The 21495-nt window shown below is 36.1% G+C and overlaps 1 protein-coding gene across 1 annotated transcript in view; it reads left to right on the forward strand.

Annotated features, from left to right (window-relative positions):
* KLHL1 (kelch like family member 1) overlaps window positions 1–21495 on the forward strand; it is a gene marked incomplete at its 5' end in the record, with an annotated part of 247599 nt that overhangs the window by 37797 nt on the left and 188307 nt on the right. Inside the window, one exon of the mRNA XM_081083892.1 lies at window positions 11926–12122. Coding sequence (XP_080940018.1) covers window positions 11926–12122 — 197 coding nt within the window. The remainder of the gene's footprint in view (window positions 1–11925; window positions 12123–21495) is intronic.

A 21495-nucleotide genomic window follows, 5' to 3' on the forward strand; every position in this document is an offset into this window, starting at 1 on the left:
TGCAATGTAAATCAATTTCTTTTGGTAACTACCAAAAAGACAGATAAGCCTTCTAAAAATAATAAAATGATGTAAACCAAATTACCTTAACTCTGTTGCCTTTTTTGAAACACTCAAAAAATCCTATGAATTTACTAATATAAATAATTATTGAGCAAGTAAATAAATGACAAAGAATATACAAATCTGCCATGTAGAATTCCAAGTCACTAATGCAATTAATCTGCCCTCAAGGAAATAGAGCATAACTTCTCACCCCTTAAGTGTAGCTGTGAATCAGGACTTCCAGAGAACACAGCTTGGATAAGGGAAGTAAAGGGTAATGTTAGCCCTAGCTGGTTTGGCTCAATGGACAGAGCATTGGCCTGAGGACTGAAGAGTCCCAGTTCCATTCCAGTCAAGGGCACGTGCCCGGGTTGCAGGCTCGATCCCCAGTAGGTGGCATGCAGGAGGCAGGCAAGCAATGATTCTCTCTCATCATTGATGTTTCTCTCTCTTTCTCCCTCTCTCTTCTTCTCTGGAATCTCTCTCTCTCTCTCTCTCTCTCTCTCTCTCTCTCTCTCTCTCTCTCTAGTATAGATAGATAGATAGATAGATAGATAGATAGATAGAGATAGATTGATAGATATTATATAAAAAGCCTGTGGTCATCACGCCATCATGCCTCAAGGACTGATCAGCAGGAGGCTGCATGCGCGGGGTGGGCGGGACTGCGTGTGTGGCAAGGTGTACACAGGTGGGCAGGGACTTGACTCTGGAGGACTTGACTGGAGGCACGGATGGGTTTCTGCGTCCTGCTAGGATGGCAGGTGGGTTTCTGGGTCCTACCTCCCACGGCGGCAGCGGTGGTGGTTGTGGTGGTGGCGGCTGCAGCAGCAGCTGCGGAACTCTTTCTAGGTCCCACTGAGCTGCAGGACTCTGGGTCCTGGGTCTTGCATGATTTTGAACAATGGGCCCTTAGTATATATATAAAAAGAAATTTTAAAGTGAAGAAACCTGATAAATACTACTTCTACCAACTAATCAAAATTAACAACAACAGTGATGTCATGTTGACAGTATGTACACTAGATATAATGTGATGAGCCCAAAGATCATAATCTTAGTGTAACCATATTTAGACAAATCCCAATTGAGGGACCTTTTACAAAATACTTAGCCAATACTCTTTAAAACTGCCAGTCATGAAAAACAAGGAAAATTTGCCCAGCCAGTGTGACTCAGTGGTCATATCAACCTATGAACCAGGTCACAATTGGATTCCCAATCAGGGCAGAAACCAGGGTAGCAGGCACTATCCCCAGTAGGGAGAGTGCAGGAGGCAGCCGATCAAGGATTCTCTATCGCTCTATCTTCACTGACATTTCTATCTCTCACTCCCTCCCCTTCCTCTCTGAAATTAATAATAATAATTATATATATATATAATTTAAAAATGCCAGGAAAATCTGAGAAATTATGAAAACCAGGAGGAGCCCAAAAACACATAGTGACTAAATGAAATGTGGGATCCTAAAACAGAAAAAGGATGTTAGGAAAAAAAGCCAAACAAACAAAAAACAAACAAACAAAAACACCTCAAAGGAAATGTGAGTAAAGTATGAACTTGAGTTAATAAAAGTTTAACACTATTGGTTCATTAATTTAACATGAGTACAATTTTAATGTAAAATGTTAATAATTGGAAAAAACAATTGTATGAGAAATTTCTGTACAATATTGCAAGTTTTCTATAAATGTAAAACTTTTATTTTCCTTATTCTAAGAAAAAACATTTATTTCCCCTAAAAATTACTAACATATTTAGTTTTAATTTCTAGTGTGCCAATTATATTATTTATTTATATTTCCATTAAAGAAAGATAGATAAATAGATGATAGAAGAAAAATAGTATTTACTTTATGGATTTCATAGGCAGTTTTTGTACCTATCTAATGAAATGCATTTTTTCAATGTAACTGAATTTATAAATGAAATATAGTAGTATATCAGACTGTTAATATGATACCACTTGTCTATTAAAAAATAAAACAACATAGATTTGTAATCTTCTACAATGTTATTTTTTCTTCCCCGTTCTGTTTTACATATTTTCATTCCAATGCAGTGTAAGTTTAACTATATTCTTATATAGAAAATCAGAGTTTAAGTCTACTGTTACATGTTTTGAAAGCTCAACTGCTCTAGTATTTACATAAAGTGAGACTATAAATAAAAGTAGCACACATTGTTGGTACCATATTCAAAAATCATTCCCTTTTTATTCCCCCAATTGATTCAAGGGAGGCTTACTTTAATTTTATAATTCTAATTTATATAGGCTCCAAATCAATCAGTGAGGTTTTAGCACATTGCTAATTATTGAGTTCAGCATGATTACATTTTTCCCAAGGAACCATACGAAAATAATTTGGGAAAACTTTTAGTAAAATTTTATTTACTGATGCAAAAAAAAATATGTATATGAAGGAATAGTTTCTCTTGTAATGAGTGTTTTGCTGTCTGAATCTGAAACTTGACACTACTGCAACCATGAGGGAAATAGCAAGTCACTTGAGATGTCTGTTTCCTGATGTGATGAGCTTTTCAATTAATCATTTCTGGAGACAACCTTCCTCTGGATTTGTCAAGAGAGATAAATATTCCCTTATTATCTGAGAAAAGTTCTCAGGGTTTTATGATACTGTGTTCACAGGATCCGTAAGTACCCATATTTTTATACAAGTATAAGTTATTTTTAGCCAATTTTCTATGGTACCTAACTTGAAAACATTTAGATTTTCCGTCTCAGTAAAGCTAAAACCATTTGTGAACATCATATCTTGAAAGTTAACTTTGAATGAAGGTATAAAATTATCTTCTTTTTTCATTAATAGTAGTCATGTATTTTTTTGGTTCTCTGTTAGGTCAAATACTTGGCAGATTTTTGCCTTTTACCATCTAAGTCCATAAGAAAAATGGTCAGGTTATAACTATAAAGAAATATATCATGCATGGGGTAGTTCAAATTGTGTTCATTCAAGCTCAACACTGGCTAATATTCCAATTGTGCCTTCTGGCTTTTACAAATGGATCATTTTATTGGATATATTCCTGGTTGAAAAAAAAATAGAACATTTTAAATTCTTTGAAATAAACATTGCTTATTTCTTTAAAATTTACAACAAAAATTACCAACAAGTAACTTTTGAAAATTAGTCTATAGCTAAACTATGAGAAGTCAAAAGTTTTTCTTTTTTTAATAAGAAAGAATGGATAGATGCCCTAATAAAATGCTGTCAAAATTGTTATGAAATACAGGAATAGACCCAAAATTTAAATCTGGGCTGAAAAATTGTTATTTCTACAAATAAATATTTTAAATATCCTATAGCTTATCATACTGATATAATATCTCAGAATCACTTTTCAAGTGTTGAACTGGGAAGATAAAAAAACATACATGCATACACACACACACACACACACACATACACACACACACCCCACATACACACACCCACATGCCATTTTAATATTAGTTTTACACATTTAAAATTATTTTAACAGTATTATGGCTATGATAATAGCATATGTGAAGTTGCCATGACTGCAGTATGTTCTGTACATTATAAACTCTAAGGAAGATGTTAATATGTGACACATTTTCTCAAATTATAATATCCTGTCTTGTTGATATTGTGAATAAAGTTTGAATTAAAGCCCTCAGATATTATTTATAGGTATTAGTAAACTCAAGTTATTTTTATTAACATTTGAGCATCCTTTTAAAGGAAGAACCATAATTTCTGTCGAAGTGGATACATATAATTTAGTTGAAACTGCATTTGTATGTACTAGATGATCTTGAACATTACATGAAGAATAGGCAGAGGAACTGAATAGATATTTTTCCAAAGAAGACATACATATGTCCTACAGCTACCTGAAAAGAGGCTCAGCATCACTAATTATCATGGAAATGCAAACTAACACCCCAATGCGATATCACCATACCTATCAGATTGACTATTAGCAAAATGACAACAAATAACAAGCGCTTTCAAGGATGTGGAGAAAAAGGAAATTTTGTGCATGTTGGTGGGATTGTAAATTTTGCAGTGACTATGGTAAAAATATGGGAGTTCCTCAAAAAGTTAAAACTAGAGATATCATAAAACCCAACAATTCCACTTCTGGATATTTACTTGAAGAAAATGAAAACACTAATTTGAAAAGATATATGCACCCTTATATTTATTGTGGCCTTACTTACCATAGCCAAGATACTGAAGCAACCTAGATTTTCATCCGCAGATTAATGAATAAAGAAGATATGGTTCATATATGATATGAAATATTACTCAGCCATAAAAACTGAAATCTTGAAATCTGGGACAACATGGATGGACCTAGAGGGTATTATGCTAAGTGAAATAAGACAGAGAAGGACAAGTACAGTATTATTTCACTTCTATATGGAATCTAAAAATAAAACAAATGAACAAAAAAGATAAAACATAAAAAAATTCATAGAGGCTTAAAAAAAATGGCGGAGGTATAAGCGGACGTGTCCTGTGCCTTGTCCTGGAGCAGATAAGGGTGAGCAGCTGAAACGGGTAACATTCAGCCCGAATAGGTAGAGGATTTTCAGCTGAGAGATTGTCTGCAGCTAGGAAAGACTGAGAACCCCCCAGGGAAAAAAAAAAAAAAAAAAAAGGACGGTTGGAGACTGCGGCTGAAGCCTCTCCTGGTGCAGAGCTAAGCAGCGGAGACTGCGCCATCTTGGGTGGTTGTTGCCGGCATCCAGAGACCAGCTACTAACCTGGAAACAAGGGATCTCAAGCAGCGTGACTGCGTGAACTCAGAAGAGCACTGCTTCTTCTCACGGAAAGGTTGGACATCCCCTAAAGGTGCGGTTTGCAGTTAGGGTTGGAGGGAGGACCAAGCTCGCGCGCGCGGGGCGGAATCTGCGCCCCACAGAGTCCGCAGCCGCTGGGACCAGCGTGACCCGCGAGTGGGGAAGGGGCCCCACAGGGCTGCTGGCAGAAGGGAACGCGAAAAATGAGCCCATAGCTGGACTGGATGTAAAGGAGCAGCCTTGGACTTTGCCAATCTGCTGGCTGCTTGGTGCCAGGGGCGAGTGGGCGCGCGGAGACTGCGCGCGCGGAGACTGTGCGCAGACCTGGAAGGTGGAGGCTTGCGAATTCGCACAACTATCAGGCTCTTGTTACAGTTCCCCTTAGATCCGTGCATTTGATTATTAAACCCAGCGCATGGGATTCCCCAGTTGGGGTCATTCGCAGAGCCTGTAGGGGAAAGTTCTTTTTGGGGAGCCTGGGAAACAGCGGACAGTGGCAAGGAACCAGCTCTGGGCAGTGGTCTTTCCGGAATCAGTTCCAAATACCATAGAGGACAAAACCCTACTGATAGAGAGGACTTAGAGCCTCGGAGGTAAATCCAGACACACTGCCACCCAGAGGCAGAGCCACGAACTGTCTCTTTTGCGATCACAAATAAAGGCAGTCTGGTAAAAAAATACAACCTGCCTTAAAATCAGGTCTGTGGTTTACTGCACGGAGGGACAGTGTATCGCAGGGAAGTTCAACACTCCCCTGAATGCCTGGCAGGACTGAGGCGTGCCAAAAAGAAGAGTGGAAGATCTGAAGCACCTTCACTTCCAAATATTTTTATATATATATTTTTTTAATTCTTTTTTCACCATTTCATTAAGAACCTATTTTTTTTTTATTTTTTATTTTTTTTCATCACCTGATTTTACCTTTTTAATTACTACATTTTTTAACCAGTATTACTGCTATCCTTTTACCATTTTTTCAAGTGTCATTTTATTTTTTATTATTTTTTTTTTATTTTTCTTTATTTTATTTTGGGATGAGTGTTCTACACTCTATTTTCATCGTTCCTTTAGCATCATTTCTCTCTATCTCACATTTACCCTTAAGCCAAAACTCTCTTCCTCACTTTTCCCCTTTTGTTGTCCTGTTTCTCTTACCCTATTCCTGCTTTGGATTTAACCTATTCCTTCTTTCTACCCACTGTCTAAATTTCATCCTACTTATATATCTAATTTCCAATCCCTCGCTCTCCCCATACAAATAGCCTCTTCCCCACCTCTATTTCATTCTCTTAATTTTTTTTTTTTTTCTGTTTTTGTTGTTGTTGTTTTTTTTGGTTTTTTTTTTTTTTTTTTTTGGTCTTTTTGTGGTTTTTTTTTCTCTCTCCCTTTTCCCAATCTCATTTCAGCACTCCTTTTTGTTTTTTATTTTTCTCTCTAATATTTTTCTCTTTTTTCTTCTTTATCCCCTAATTCTCTTCGCTCGGGGGGGTCACCTTTATTTGGGGTTATTAATATTGTGAATGCATTTAGTTCGGTGCCTTGTACGTTGTGCCTTGTTGTGTTGTATTTTGTGCCTTTGAATCAGCGCAACAGAGAGAGATCTACATAATCAAACACCTTGAGAAGAGAAATCATGGTGAAACAAAGAACCAACCCAAATATGAAAGAAAAACAGGCATCATCAGAAAAGGAAGTAAATGAAATAGAGGCAATGGAGGCAAGCAACCTGTCAGAGAAAGAATTCAGAGTAATGGTCATAAGGTGGATGAAAAGAATGGAAGACCAATTCAACAATATGTGTAGGAACCAAGAGGAAATGAAGAAGAACCAAGAGGAAATGAAGAGAAACCAAGAAGAAATGAAAAACGACATCACTGCCATAAAGAACTCAATAGAAAGCATCAACAGTAGACTAGAAGAAGCAGAGGACCGTATCAGCGAGCTAGAAGACAAGGTAGAAAAAAATACCCAAACAGAACAGCTTCTAGAAAAAAAAATTAAAAAGCAGGAAGAGAGCCTAAGAGAACTCTGGGACAATGCTAAACGAAACAACATCCGAATAATTGGGGTGCCAGAAGGAGAGGAAACGGAGCAAGGAATAGAAAACCTGTTTGAAAAAATAGTAACAGAAAATTTCCCTGATATAGGGAGGAAAAAACTCACACAAATCCAAGAAGCTCACAGAGTCCCAAACAAAATGAACCCGAAAAGACCGACACCAAGGCACATAATAATTAAATTGGCAAACACCAACGACAAAGCAAGAATCTTAAAAGCAGCCAGAGAGAGACAGAAAGTTACCTACAAAGGATCCCCCATCAGACTAGCGACCGATTTCTCAACAGAAACACATCAGGCAAGAAGGGAATGGAATGAAATATACAAAGTCATGCAAAGGAAGGGTCTGAATCCAAGAATACTATACCCAGCGAGGCTATCAATCAAAATTGAGGGTCAAATCAGGAGCTTCACAGACAAAAATGGTCTACGGGAGCTTATTACAACCAAACCAGCAATGCAAGAAATGCTAAAGGGTCTGCTGTAAATAGAAAAAACAGGAAACAAAGAAGGAACGTAGCGGTAAAGAACAAAAATGGCGACTAACAAGTTTCTATCAATAATAACTTTAAATGTAAATGGATTAAATTCCCCAGTCAAAAGGCATAGGGTAAATGAGTGGATAAGAAAACATGACCCATATATCTGCTGTCTACAGGAAACCCACCTCAGAAAAAAAGACGCACACAGACTGATGGTGAAGGGATGGAAAAAGGTTTTTCAGGCCAATGGAAGTGAAAAAAAAGCCGGGGTAGCAATACTTATATCTGACAAATTAGATCTCAAAGTGAAGGACATAAAAAGAGATCAAGAAGGCCACTTCATAATACTAAAGGGAGCAGTCCAACAAGAAGAAATAACTCTGGTAAATATATATGCACCCAATATAGGAGCACCCAAATATGTAAGAAAGCTTCTGGAGAAGATCAAGGGAGAGATTGACAGCAATACAATCATAGTAGGGGACCTTAACACCCCATTATCGCCACTGGACAAATCCTCTAAACAGAAACTCAGCAAAGAAACATCAATCCTAAATGACTCACTAGATCAGATGGAATTAATTGACATCTTCAGAACATTTCACCCCAAAGCCACAGAATATACATTCTCCTCAGGTGCACATTTGTCATCTTCAAAGATAGACCATATATTGGGTCACAGACAAAGTCTCTTCAAATTCAAGAAAATTGAAATCATATCAAGTATCTTCTCAGACCACAAAGGCATAAAACTGGAAATCAACTACAACAAAAAGAATCCAAAAAAATCAAACACATGGAGACTAAATAGCATGCTATTAAACAACGACTGGGTCACCAGTGAGATCAAAGAAGAAATAAAAAACATCATGGCAACGAATGACAATGAAAACACAACAATCCAAAACCTATGGGACACAGCAAAAGCAGTCTTGAGAGGGAAGTTCATAGCTCTACAAGCCTACTGCAAGAAACAAGAAACAATGAGAATAAATGACCTAACTCTACAACTCGAAGAATTAGAAAGAGAGCAACAAAAAAAGCCCACTGTAAGCAGAAGGAAGGAAATAACAAAGATCAGAGCGGAGATAAACGACATAGAGACCAAAAAAACAATACAAAAGATCAACAAAACCAAGAGCTGGTTCTTTGAAAGGATAAACAAGATTGATACACCTCTAGCCAGGCTCACCAAGAAACAAAGAGAGAGGACCCAAATAAACAAAATCAGAAATGAAAGAGGAGAAATAACAACAGACCCCATAGAAATACAAAGGATTGTTAGAAAATACTATGAACAACTCTACTCCAACACACTAGACAACCTGGAGGAAATGGACATATTCCTAGATAAATACAACCTTCCAAAACTTAACCAGGAAGAATCTAAAAATCTCAATAGGCCAATAACTATGGAGGAAATCGAAGCAGTAATCAAAAAGCTTCCAGCAAACAAAAGCCCAGGGCCAGATGGCTTCACAGGGGAGTTTTACCAAACATTCAAGGAAGACCTAAAACCTATCCTCCTCAGACTATGTCGAAAGATCCAAGAGGAAGGAACACTTCCCAGCTCATTTTATGAAGCCAACATCACCCTAATCCCAAAACCAGATAAAGACAATACAATGAAAGAGAATTATAGGCCAATATCCCTCATGAACATAGATGCCAAAATCCTCAACAAAATCCTAGCAAATCGGATCCAGCAGTACATCAAAAAGATCATACACCATGACCAAGTAGGATTTATCCCAGGGATGCAAGGATGGTACAATATCCGCAAATCAATAAACGTGATACATCACATAAACAAACTGAGAGAAAAAAAACCACATAGTCATATCAATTGATGCGGAAAAAGCATTTGACAAAATCCAACACCCTTTCTTGATAAAAACTCTCAGCAAGATAGGAATTGAGGGATCATACCTCAACATAATAAAAGCCATATATGACAAACCCACAGCCAACATCATAATCAATGGGCAAAAACTAAAACCATTCCCCCTAAAAACAGGAACAAGACAGGGATACCCCCTCTCACCACTCCTGTTCAACATAGTACTGGAAGTACTAGCCATTGCGATCAGACACGAAGAAGAAATAAAAGGCATCCAGATTGGAAAAGAAGAAGTAAAACTGTCCTTATTTGCAGATGACATGATACTGTACATACAGAACCCTAAAGACTCCATCAAAAAATTATTAGACTTAATAAATGAATTCGGCAATGTAGCAGGATACAAAATTAATGCTAAGAAATCCATGGCATTTCTTTACACCAATAGTGAACTTACAGAAAGTGAAACTACAGAAGCAATCCCATTTACCATTGCACCAAAAAAATTAAAATACCTAGGAATAAACTTAACTAAGGAGGTAAAAGACTTATATGCTGAAAACTACAGGACACTGAAAAAAGAGATAGAGGAAGACATAAACAGATGGAAGAATATACCGTGTTCATGGATTGGTAGAATCAACATCATCAAAATGTCCATACTACCCAAAGCAATTTATAGATTCAATGCAATCCCCATTAAATTACCAATGGCATATTTCACAAATCTAGAACAAACGTTCCAAAAATTCATCTGGAATAAAAAAAGACCCCGAATAGCTGCAGCAATACTGAGAAAACACAAAGTAGGTGGGATCTCAATACCAGATATCAAACTGTATTACAAAGCCACTGTTCTTAAAACAGCTTGGTACTGGCACAAGAACAGACATATAGATCAATGGAATAGAATAGAGACCCCAGAAATTGACCCAATCCACTATGCCCAATTAATATTCGACAAAGGAGGCAAGAGCATACAATGGAGTCAAGACAGTCTTTTCAATAAATGGTGTTGGGAAAATTGGACAGATACATGCAAAAGGATGAAACTAGATCACCAACTCACACCATACACAAAAATAAACTCAAAATGGATAAAAGATTTAAACATAAGACGGGAAACCATAAAAATACTAGAGGAATCCACAGGCAGCGAAATCGCAAACATATGCCGAAGAAATTTCTTCTCTGATAATGCTCCTAGGGCAATGGAAACTAAAGAGAAAATAAACAAATGGGACTACATCAAAATAAAAAGCTTTTGCACAGCAAAGGAAACCATCAAAAAAACAACAAGAAGACCCACTACATGGGAGAATATATTTACCAATGATACCACCGATAAGGGTTTAATTTCCAACATATACAGGGATCTCATGAAACTTAACAAAAGGAAGATAAACAATCCAATAAAAAAATGGGCAACGGACCTAGATAGACACTTTTCGAAAGAGGACATACAGAAGGCAGAAAGACATATGAAAACCTGCTCAAAGTCACTAATTATACGAGAGATGCAAATCAAAACGACAATGCGTTATCATCTCACACCTGTCAGAATGGCTATCATCAACAAATCAACAAACAACAAGTGTTGGAGAGGATGTGGAGAAAAAGGAACCCTTCTGCACTGCTGGTGGGAATGCAGACTGGTGCAGCCACTGTGGAGAACAGTATGGAGCTACCTCAGAAGACTAAAAATGGAACTCCCATTTGACCCTGTGATCCCACTCCTAGGAATATATCCCAAGAAACCAGAAACGCCAATTAGAAAGGATATATGCACCCCTATGTTCATAGCAGCACAATTCACCATAGCTAAGATTTGGAAACAGCCTAAGTGCCCATCAGCAGATGAGTGGATTAGAAAACTGTGGTACATATACACAATGGAATACTATGCTGCGGTAAAAAAAAAGGAACTCTTGCCTTTTGCAACAGCATGGATGGAACTGGAGAGCATTATGCTAAGTGAAATAAGCCAGTCAGAGAAAGATAAATACCACATGATCTCACTCATTTGTGGATTATAGAGAACAACATAGATTGATGAAAAAGGACAGACCCAAAGACTGAGAAACAGCGATCAGGCTATCAATCCCTAGAAGGAAAGTAGGGGAGGGCGGGGGTAAGGGGAAGAGATCAACAGAAGGACTTGTATACATGTATATAAGCCAAACCAATGGACATGGACAACGGGGGGATGGGAGCACGAGTTTGTGTGTGGGGGGGAGGTTGGGGGTTAAAGGGGGGGATGAGGACACATTTGTAATTCCTTAACTAATAAAAAAAAAAAATTGAACAAAAAAAAAAAATTCATAGATATAAAGGTCAAACTGATGGTTGCAGAGTGGAAGGGGAGATGGATGGTGAAAAATGTGAAGGGGAATAAAAAGTACAAACTTTAAGTTATAAAATAAATCGCTGGGATTTAATGTACAACATAAGGAATACCATAGTAACTTTGTATGGTGACAGATGGTTACTATGCTTACTGTGGTGATCACTTCATTATGCATATAATATTGTAAGTTAACTTTAATTAAAAAAGCAAGATGCTGGTCTTTCTGGACTTATTTTTATCTTGACCATAAATCTAGGTTCAAATTATTTCTAGCAGATTGGCCTAAAGTTTTGAGAAATACAATCATAGATGTTATGTCGCAAGCAGAGTTTCATAACCTCTGCACTTAATGTTCAGGTTGCTTGGAATTAAAGGAAGACACCATTGAAAACCTCCTCGCCGCGGCCTGCCTTCTTCAGCTGCCCCAAGTGGTAGAAGTGTGCTGCCATTTCCTCATGAAGCTTTTGCATCCATCCAACTGCTTAGGAATCCGAGCATTTGCAGATGCCCAAGGGTGCATTGAATTAATGAAGGTGGCTCACAGCTACACAATGGTAAGAAAAATTAATATTTTAATAATAGAGACATAGCTGTAGCATCGAAGGCTAAATAATTACTGTCATTGCATTGAATGACTTTTTAAATTTTAACATAACTTTTGTACGATTGGCGCCTTTTTATTATGGGATACAATGCAAAACATTACATAATGGACTTTATTATGGCTTTATTTCTATTTTATAGACAATATAGATATAAATATTGCCTATTTTAGATTTTATAAGTTGATTAAATGAATTTTTTAACTGTTCCTGGCATATCTATCTTTATACACCCACTTTCACAGCTACCCTTTCTTCCCCCATTTATTTATTTTTTTATTGAGGGCTAGCAGTTTCCACCACTAAAACTTTTCTTTTGCATTTTTCTTACAACCTCTCCACTATGGACTGAGATGTATCAAGCAAAAATTTATGTTGAAGTCTTACCTCCACTGTGATGATATTTGGAGATGGGTATTTATAGAGATACTAAAACTTCTTTGAATTGTACACTTTAAGGTGTGATATTCTATACATTATCTTTATTCTAGAAGAGAATAAGCAATTACAACCATTTTATCCTCATCATTTTTCATACCCTAGGAATAATCATCTTAAAAACACTTTACACAGTCCCTGGCATATAGCAGGTCCTATAAAAAATGCTAGCCATTTTTGCTATGGTTACTATTAACTTTATTAATGATTTGATTATCATTACTGGAACAACCAATTTTAAAGTATAGAACTTTCCCTTTCCAACTCAAGGGAATGATTCATATAAGATAGAACTCATTAAGCTTTATTGTTGCTATTTATTAAAAAGCTCTTATTTTGACATTAAACACTTTTCAAACCACTAATAACATTCAGTCATTTGAAAGTCTTCCAATTATTTTTCTTAGATAGAATGTCAATATTATGTTAATGTCCTTCTTTAATCCTTTAAGCAGATTAGTAAATTAATGAAAATGTAGAAATACAAGGAAAGATACAAGCTTTGTAATTCTACTGTCAAATTCTTCTTTCAAAATTTTTATGACTGGGTACGGTACTACTATTGAAATTACATGAACCATATGAAATCAATGTAAACAAATATTTCATCAACTGAAATATCAAAGTCCAACTGTAGTCATTTAATTATGCACATTTTATTATAATTAGGATCTCCTGGTTTAACTAAGCCAGAGAACAATATGCCTCCATATCCAGAGGGATAATGGTCCCTTCTGGTCCAGTTTGAAATTATTAATTTAATAATAAAAATGTTTTTCTTGCAGCTGCTTAGACTGTTCTGCAATTTGTCATACAATAGTAGCAATATTTTTTAGGCACTTAAAAATGTATGCCTTATAGTAAAATGTATTTAAAACAGAAACTAGAAGAGCTCTAGCTAACATACTCAATTTCTAAAATAACTATGTATTAATTTTTTGAAACTATAAATGGATTATGTAGTATTATGTCATGTCTTTTGAAATTTAAATGATTTCAAATTCTTTTGGAGGCAAAAGCACTAGTATTCTCTAGATGTGCATGGGTGGCTATTTTAGTGAAGAAAATGTATTGAGCAGTTGTCTTCCTAGACACTGTTTTCTCTCAGTTCCATAAAATTCTGAGATGGATGCTTGTATCTCATATTATAACTTCTCACCACATATTTGCTTCTGATCCTCATTTAACTATGCATATGTCCTCATGCAATCTATTCAAACTGTGCTTTGAGAGCAAACTTATTATGCTATGATATTTTTTTTTCTTGTTAACTATGTTATAGCAAATCATCCCAATTTTCCTATTACCTCCAGGACTGAATTACCTTCTTTATTTGCTACAATTATTTGTTTATATCAAAAATAAGATTTATTTGTTTCCATTTTTAATTTTCTTGCTAAGATTTTTTAGATATGAACTTGGTCTTCAAAGTCTAGATATTAACTTGCTGTTCATATGTGTTTGCTATTTATTTTATTTGTTAACTTTTTTTTTTAAGAAATTTCACTCATTTATTTGGTTTCAGCTATTGATTTTTTTGTGGATGATTCCAAAATCTATTTAGGGAAGGTGACTCAGCTTGGCAGTGGTTCATGTGCAAAAATACTGGAAAAATTTTATTGAGAGCTCAATATTAGGTAGAAGTGTGAAACTAATTTTAAAGCATTTAAAGTTTGGCTGAATAAATATAAAGATAGCAACAAAATAATTGAAGGAAATAGCCACCCTCGTTCTCTATTAGTCAGATTCCATTATGAGACCTGTGTTTAATTCTGTACATCACATTTTAAAAGCACTAGAGAATGATAAGCTGAAACAGATGAGAATAACAAGAATAGTAAATATTTTATCATTTTATATAAAGAAAAGTTGGATAAAACTGTGGATGCCTGTGGCTGAATACTACTAGGGAATGAAAAGAACTGTCTTCATGTATTTGACAGAGCAAACTTGTATCTAAAACAATAGCATTTAAGTATTATTTTGATATTTTATTAATAGCATAATCTGTTCAAAATAAATATATGAAAGAATACTATTAGAGTTTACCTGCTCTGCATGAAGAAGGATGAAAATTTCAGAGTCTACTTTAGTCTTCTGACCTTTCCTTCTCTCCTGGGTTGTCTGTTTACACTGATCACCAGTGCCACTTCCCTCCAAGGTCAGCTCTGCCTTTAGAGAAGACCCCTTGAACTGCATTTCCCAGAAATCCTCTCTCCTTACGGTTCCAGGTTAGAATTTGCCAATAAGAGGCATTCACACAAGGAATGGAGAGTGAAAGAGAATAGGACACCATTATTCTCCACACACAGTTGCAGGTACATATGTGGACAGATAGAAAGTTGAAATAAATTCTAAAGGAGTCCTTGAAAGTGACTTCCTTCACTACTGTAGACTGAAAAAGTTGATGGCAGCCTTCTATAGATTCTTAAGGAATGCAGGACCTCTATGGGTTGTTTTTGAGAAGAATTACCATTAAATTGAAGTTTGAGATTATTAGTAGAAATGTCCTTAACCTTGACTTCCAAAGTGCTATACAATAGCTGAGTAGGTCTCCCAATCTCTATCTACAGTTTTTCTTACATAGAACGTGGATTAGCTTGTCTTCTTAAGCTAATGTTCTCTTCAACACATACCACAAAATAACAGTTCAAACTCCATATTTTGATATGCATAGTGCTCTGCGCATAGCTTCTAAACTGCTACATGGACATATTTCCTAAAATAAAAATTAAAAATCGAAATTGATTTTAAATATGTGCTGTGGATCCCTTTCGCTTGTACTTTACTCGTGATATTTCTTTTGTCTGAAATCTCTGGCATCTATTCTAAGTGACCCTCTAGTTTCAAAATTAAATTAATCCACGACTAAAAAATATCTTGAATCTTTTCATGGCATTCTTTTTCTTATCATATTATTCCTCTTCTTAGGATTATGTGATGTCATCCTAAGCTCCCTTAAACAATTAGTTATCTATTTTATGTCTTTGTGACTGATATTCATAATTATACTGCAAACTCCTCTGTGACAAAGAGCAAGCTTTTCCAATGAAATTAAGTTTTGGCCCAGCATGCATTTAATACCTTGTAATGTATTAATTAATCGCACAGTTCTTTGGCTACTTTTTCAGGATTGTGATTCTTCTCATTTTTGAATTCAGTCAACAAGATTACACATGGTTTTCCTCTAACTTTCTTTCCAACACTATTTCCTACCATTATTTTCCTGTTCACACAGTTCCGGTCACACTGAACTTCTTACTGCCTTTTTACTACATCAAGCATCCTACTACCTGGTGACCTTTGCGCTTTTTACTTCTCTCTGCCAGAGACACACTTACACCAAATATTTATATCCTTTTCCCTCTGCCTAGTTCATGTTTCTGCTCACATGTCACTTCCACGGAAATCTCTCTGAATATTGTATATCAAGTGGCACTGTCTTCAAAACTCTCTATTTCCTTATATTGCTTTATACACTTCAGAGTGCTAACTACATCATGTCTTAATTATGGATATACATATATAATAGTTGTTGTTGTAGTTGTTTACTTCCACCGCGAATCTGGTAGCTCTTTGGTCACATTGTTTCAAACTTCTACAGGGAGACTGAAGTAACTCTAGCTTCTTCATTGTGTTTGATGATAACAGTTACCTCAATTGGTACTGGCCATGCACAAGTGTATAGTATGTATCAGGTTTGGTTCTCCATAGTAAACATACTTATTTAATTTAATCCTTTCAAAACTCTTGTAAGTTTTGTGTTATATTATTTAAAATAATTAAGTAAGGTTTAGGTATGTTAAATAATTTACTCAAGAACAACAGACAGAGCATAGTAGAATAAATAGCCTACTATTTATTGTCTTACTTCAAATTTTATGCTTTATCTTATACACTAATAAACATACCCCAATATCAAGTCATATTTCTGACATCCAGAACACTTCAAAATATGGATTTTTTGAGAGAAATTGAAATTATAAGCCTAAAACATAGATGATGACAAAGAACTCCATATTTTTTTCCTTAGTTGTTGTTGTTTTTAATTTCTCTGTTTTTTCACTCTCACTTTCTGACGAGTGCTACCAGCATGGCATAAAACATTTCATAAAGTTCACGCTGGAGGCAGAAGCAGTTGGCAACAGGACTAATTAGATGCCGCCATGTTCAATCAGTAGCCTTAAAAGGTTGAAGTCACAGAACTGGAGCATAAAAGCTTCCTGATAGATTGTAAGAGTAGTTGCCTTTTCAGAGTCTGTTACACTGAAAAATCCTGCACATGCATCATCCGTGTGTCCTTCACAGCCCTGAGAGCAATGCCACAGAAAAAGAACAAACCTGATTGATGTGGTTTCTGGTCATGATTTTGAAATACCTGACATCCCTCATGGTTTCCAGCTAGCAGCATACTTTTTATCTTTAACAATAACCCTTCACATTCACCATAAATTAGAATTTGCTTTGGGACAATAAATATACTTTAGCTTTAAATTTATTTGCTTTTCTAAGGCATTAAAATAAAGTTTACATCATCCATATATTTCTTTTTTCTTCAGGACTATGATATAAGGCATTAGTATTACAATGTGTTTTGAATGTTGTCTTTTTTACATACATTACCTTGTATTACTCCTTTTCACTATCATATATATGAGTAATAACTTTTAGTTAATATATAAATACTAAGTTGAAAATTAGAAAAATTTGACTTTCAGAATCTTTTAATAAATTTATTAGAAATAAAGTTATCAAGATGGGAACAAAGAGTAGCTTGGAGGACAACTGCCATTCATGCTTAATGTTCACAAATAGGCAGAAGCACGTGGAAGCCTAGCTAGAGAGTACCTTCCTCTTATTCCTGTTTTTATTTTTCTTTACTTGCTTTGTCCATAAATTAGACTCACAACTCTTTACAGGCAGGTTTTATTTGTGTTCTAACTCAGTCATTGGTAAAATTCCAGTGTACTCCCTAAGACTCAAAGTTGATTTGAGTAAAGGAGCTATAAAAACTTACTTTTAATTATGTTTAGTGTCATGCACAAAGAAGATATGCAGATTACACTGGAAAAATTGATAGAAATGTATAATAAGTAGTAACGTTAAAACAAACTAGAGGCTCGGTGCATGAAATTTGTGCATGGAGGGGTACCCTCAGCCCATTCTACACCCTTTTCAATTTGGGACCCCTCGGACATCCCTTTCACAATCCAGTACCCCTGGCTCCTAACTGCACACCTGCCTGCCTGCCTGATCGCTCCTAACTGGGCCTCCTGCCAGCCTGATCACCCCTAACCACCTCTGCCTGCCGACCTAGTCTCCCCTAACTGCCCCCCCCCCACCAGCCTGGTCACCCCCAACTGCCCAACCCTGCCAACCTGGTTGCCCCTAACTGCCCCCCCCCCTGCTAGCCTGGTTGCCCCCAAGTGCCCCCCTCTCCCCCGGGCTGGGCTGGTCATCGCATGCAGCCTGCTGTTCAGTCCTTTGGTAATCCCTCACTAACCCCCTGCTAGCCTGGTCGCCCCATGCAGCCTGCTGTTCAGTCCTTTGGTAATCCCTCACTAACCCCCTGCTAGCCTGGTCACCCCATGCAGCCTGCTGTTCAGTCCTTTGGTAATCCCTCACTAATCCCCCTGCTAGCCTGGTCGCCCCACGCAGTCTGGTGCTCAGTCATTTGGTTGTCCCTCCTAACCCCCCTGCCGGCCTGGTCACCCCACGCAGCCTGCTGTTCAGTCGTTCAGTCATCTTTCGCTAACCCCCCTGCCGGCCTAGTTGCCCCATGCAGCCTGGTGTTCAGTCGTTTGGTCATCCCTCACTAACCCCCTTGCCAGCCTTGTCGCCCCACTCAGACTGTTCGATCATCCATCCAGGTGTTTCGTATGTGACAGTCCTGACTCTTTATATTATAGATAGTTATCCACCCATAGCAATTGTAGTTTGACTATAGAGAGCTTTTAATAGGGTTCTATAACATAACTACAATTAAATATGCATTTGTAACAGTTTCAAAGACTAATTAAGTATAATCATAGATTATCCAATGAAAATTATAAGCTTTTTGGAGGTTCATTTTAGACACAGTCCATTTTTTTTCTATTCAGATGCTCTTCAAATATGTTACCTAAAAACCTAAAATGTTTTTTTATTATCCAAACTAAGACCATTCTATTTTAAGAACTACATCCTGCTTTGCTGTTGACAATGAAGGTGATAATAATATTGACTACTTGAAAAGCATTCCATTCATTTTAAGTATTCTTTCATTTGCATATTTTAATTTTATTTCTTTTACTCATCAATTTCTAAAACACAAATTTGTATAAAATCACAACACATGTAAAGTTTATTATTAAAGTGTATTGGGTTTTGTTACTGTTGTCATCCAGCAGATTTAAATTTTTCTAGGGGGGCTGTATGTTTTGAGTTGATGCTATGGCAATAATATAATAAAGGTTCATGAAGCAACTCAAATGTTAAAAACTATTCCATAAACACACATCTAAATGACTTGCATTGTAACTTGTAAGTTGTCTGTTAGTGTTTAATGATTCAAATCATTTAATCAATAGAGTGCCGTTCTGTGCTAAGCAATATTCCTACATGATTAGAATAGTTCAAAAAGGGCTTCCAATGTGATATCAGAATGAAGAAAAGCCAGAAACTTTTTGCCCTTTTCAGTTTGCAAAGCCCAGTTCAGCAAATACAATTAATAATTTACTTTTGTTCAAATGAGAAAAAATTCTGATTTTTTTATGCATACGAAAGTCTCACTTTATTAAAATAATTTGCACATCATGAACTAATGTTATAAAACATTTATATTTTCTGATGAGGTGATGAATCACATAGGACTAATTTCTTTCTATGCTTCCATTTTAGATTTTTCTTTTAATGTCATTTCTCTATTAAAGATACACTTGTGCTTAAGGATATTTGCAATAATTTTTTAAAGAGGAAGATAGATATAGTTCACAAGAAACATGATAAATCAATCTTTGCCTGAAGGGAAACCCAGTCTGCCTTTTGTAAAGAGAGCAGAGTAAAGATGGAGCAGATCATTTTCTTAAAAGAATACTTTCAGAAATTTATTGTACAACCAGATAAATTCAAGGGAAAATAATGTTTAATAGTGTATCAGATTTACCCCCCCAGGCCCCAAGTTACTGTAAATATATTAAAATAATTCATGGAGCTAGATTACCTATTCCATGAGGTTACCCTGCATCTGATATTTTCACTGCTCTATTATTAGTTCTTAGTATAGCACCTTTATCATTTTAGACACATGGTAAACGTTTGGAAAAAAAAGAATAACTGAATAAATACATCCATATATTGGGTGAGGGCATGTGCTGGGGGTGGGGGTGGCCAGGAAGAGGTCAATGGGGGAAAAAGGAGACATATGTAATACTATATGTAATACTTTAAACAATAAAGAATTTAAAATAATAATAACAATTTAAAATGTATTATTATAAATTTTATAAACTTAAATGAAACATTATAAATAAAAAAATTTTAAATATATTTTATTGATTTTTTACAGAGAGGAAGGGAGAGGGATAGAGAGTTAGAAACATCAATGAGAGAGCAACACCAATCAGCTGCCTCCTGCACAACCCCTACTGGGGATGTGCCCACAACCAAGGTACATGCTCTTGACCAGAATTGAACCTGGGACCTTTCAGTCTTCAGGCCGATGCTCTATCCACTGAGCCAAACCAGTTAGGGCAAAACATTATAAATATTAATAATTTCAAGTGAAACACATATTCCATCTACTATGTTTGTATATACTTATTTTTCAGTGGATCTATTTCATATTCAATGTTTATATTTAATAGTTTTTAGTACTTCAAAAGAAAATTATTCTTATTTAAATTTAAATTTCATTGAAGGCGACCATTCTATCAAGGGATAAATAGAAAACCTGGTGAGACAACATAAATAACACATGCTAACACAATAATTCATACCAAACCAAATGTATCCTATTTTTTTTTCTTTTAATCTTTATTGTTGAAAGTATTACATAGGCCCTCCTTTTGCCCCCATTAACCTTGTCCAGCCTGCTCCCATTCTCCTCCACACCGCAGGTCCTCATAACCCCATTGTCTGTGTGCATATATGCATACAAGTTCATTGGTTGATCTCTTCCCACCCACCCTCTCCTGCTTTCCCTCTAAGGTTCAATGGTCTGCTCATGCTTCTATGACTCCGGGTCTATTCTTGATCATCAGTTTATTTGGTTCATTAAATTCCACATATGAGTGAGGTCATGTGATACTTATCTTTCTCTGACTCATTTATTTCATCTAGCATAATACTCTCCAGGTCCATTCATGCCATTGCAACTGGTAAGAGGTTTTTGTTGTTGTTGTTGTTTTGTTTTGGTTTGGTTTTTATTGCTAAATAGTATCCTATTGTGTAAGTGTGCTATAGATTTTTATCCATTCATCTGCTGATGGGTACTTAGGCTGTTTCCAAGTCTTAGCTATTGTAAATCGTGCTGCTATGCACATAGGGGTACATATATTCTTTCTAATGAGTGGTTCAGGTTTCTTAGGATATATTTTTAGAAGTGAGATGACTGGGTCAAATGTGAGTTTAATTTTTTAATTTCTCCACACTGTTTTCCACAATGGCTGCCCCAGTTTGCATTCCCATGTTCATAGATTGGTAGAATCAACATCATTAAAATGTCCATATTACCGAAGGCAATCTACAGATGATTCAATGCAATATCTATTAAAATACCAAAGGCATATTTCACAGACCTAGAACAAAACTCCAAAAATTTATATGAAAGCAAAAAAAGAACCTGAATAGCTGCAGCAATCTTGAGAAAGAAGAACAAAGTTGGAGGAATCACAATACCAGATACCAA

This window comes from Myotis nattereri, assembly GCF_964212035.1.
Source record: "Myotis nattereri genome assembly, chromosome: 2".
In the NCBI taxonomy this organism is placed as follows: domain Eukaryota; kingdom Metazoa; phylum Chordata; class Mammalia; order Chiroptera; family Vespertilionidae; genus Myotis; species Myotis nattereri.